We start from the raw sequence: 2137 nt of genomic DNA on the forward strand, positions 1-2137 counted from the left end.
CGGTGCACTGAAAATATATACCAAGTCGAGAGGTGGTGTAAATTATACACCAAAATCAACCAGCACTGGAATCCACATAAAAATGAAAATGATCAACATGATAAACAGTGCCATTATACAAATCAATGCATATGTTGCATAAATAACACTTTTTTGATTATACTACAAAACAATTAATATGACGGCTGATTTAGACGCTCTATTGGCACGCGTCGTGATTGGTGAATTACTGGTCTGACCCGTATAAAAGGCGGTCGTGTGTCGTAGGTCAGGGTTGCACAGTGGCAGATCTAGCGTTGTTAGAGGACATGGATGCTGCACTGCGCAGGGAAAGAGTCTTCCGCAACAGGGCAGATCTCCTGAGCGAGTCTGATGACTGGCTTCTGAGTAGATTTCGCCTCCCCAGACAGGTCCTCTTGGACTTATGCGCAGCATTAGAACCCCGTCTAAAACGGGAAACTCGACGTACCTGTGCCATACCTGTGTCGCTCCAAGTCCTGTCGACTCTAGGTTTCCTGGCAACAGGCTCGTTCCAGCGGGAAATAGCTGACAGGTCAGGTATTACGCAGTCCACCATGAGCCGCATCCTGCCTCACGTGTTGTCAGGGATACGGGATCTCGCTCCACTTCACATAAGATTCCCTTACAACAACGCTGAGCAAGCAATGATTAAGAGGGACTTCTATGAGCTTGCCGGGTTTCCAAACGTTATAGGGGCAATTGACTGTACACATGTGCGTCTGAAACCACCCTCGATTAATGATTATGCATATGTTAACAGAAAGAATTATCATTCAATCAATGTGCAGCTCATCTGTGATGCTCATATGTGTCTTGTGAACGTTGTTGCGCGATGGCCAGGGAGCACCCATGATGCATTCATATTCCAACACAGCAGCGTGGCAAGAAGACTACAGGATGGCATGGTGCACGGCTTTCTCCTGGGTAAACTAAATAGATGACATGCATTCTATTTGTTATGCCTGACTAACACTTTTCAGTAACGCTTTCTTTCATTCCAGGTGATAAGGGTTATCCTTTACTGGTAAATCGTATTACACCACTGCACAACCCACTCACAGCACAGGAGCAGCGCTTTAACCTGGCCCACACAAAGACCTGTGTGGTTGTGGAGCGCTGTGCAGGCCTGCTGAAGGGCAGGTGGATGTGTCTCGAGCATGCAGGAGGAACACTCCTGTACAAACCAGAGACGGTCTGCCTTATAATTTTGGCCTGCTCGGTGCTGCACAATATTGCGTTGGACAACCATGTGCCTTATGGAGAGGGAATCCCAGATGACCCCATCGAGCAGGATCCGTGGCCAATTCCTCCTGCAGCTCGGGCCATTCAATTAAGGCATTAGCTCATTTATCATTTCTAAAGTAAGTAAATGACGACAACTATATGAACACATTTATTTCTTCAAATTGTCATTAACGAGGGTCCAGTTTATTTCAGAGAGGTTTGCATTTATTTGTATTAATTGATTTATGATGGCATCTTGTTGCTGTAGGACCTCCTCTGTCAAAATTCTGGGCCTGGGGAGAGGCCTGTGGCCTGACGCCTCGACGGGTACAGCCTCCGGCTGCTCTGGATCTGCAGCCCGGTGCAGGTCTCCAGATCGTCGCACATTATATGGCTGCTCATGATTGTCTGTGAAAATGTAGTTATGATTTATTTTGTGGTTAATAAAATGAACAAATACATTTGTATTTGGGATTATTTAAGGTATAAATAGACACTAACCTGAATCTGTATGTTCGCATGCAGCAGTGTCCCCTTCTGCATCCTCTAATATCCCCTCCACACACGCAGAGCTGATGAGCGCAGCCAGTCGCTCCTCAGCGGTGCTCAATTTTGGAGCATCCGGTTCTCCTCCACCTGTCTGTTTTTGGCTCGTTTTTAATGAGGCAACCCTTCGTTTTGTTTGGATTTTCATGTCTGTCCATTTCTTTTTTACCTGAATAATGACTAGGCACATTTTAATTGTTGGATCATGCTCGTTTAGCCTTAGGCTTATAAATTGATGAATTGACCTACCTCTGCAGGCGTCCTGACCACGGGTCCAACTTGATTCACAAGACTAGTTATTATTTGCCAGGTTTTGTTTTTTTGGCCTCCTTTTATCTCACTCTTT

The 2137-nt window shown here is 45.6% G+C and overlaps 1 protein-coding gene across 1 annotated transcript; it reads left to right on the forward strand.

Annotated features, from left to right (window-relative positions):
- Nucleotides 1-308: 308 nt before the first annotated feature.
- Nucleotides 309-1363, forward strand: LOC117518081 (putative nuclease HARBI1). Its single transcript, XM_034179145.1, has 3 exons — nucleotides 309-726; nucleotides 862-945; nucleotides 1023-1363. Exons 1-3 carry the CDS (start codon nucleotides 309-311, stop codon nucleotides 1361-1363), a joined length of 843 nt encoding a protein of 280 aa, XP_034035036.1.
- The last annotated feature ends 774 nt before the right edge of the window (nucleotides 1364-2137 follow it).

The sequence above is a fragment of the Thalassophryne amazonica genome, chromosome 10 (genome assembly GCF_902500255.1).
Source record: "Thalassophryne amazonica chromosome 10, fThaAma1.1, whole genome shotgun sequence".
In the NCBI taxonomy this organism is placed as follows: domain Eukaryota; kingdom Metazoa; phylum Chordata; class Actinopteri; order Batrachoidiformes; family Batrachoididae; genus Thalassophryne; species Thalassophryne amazonica.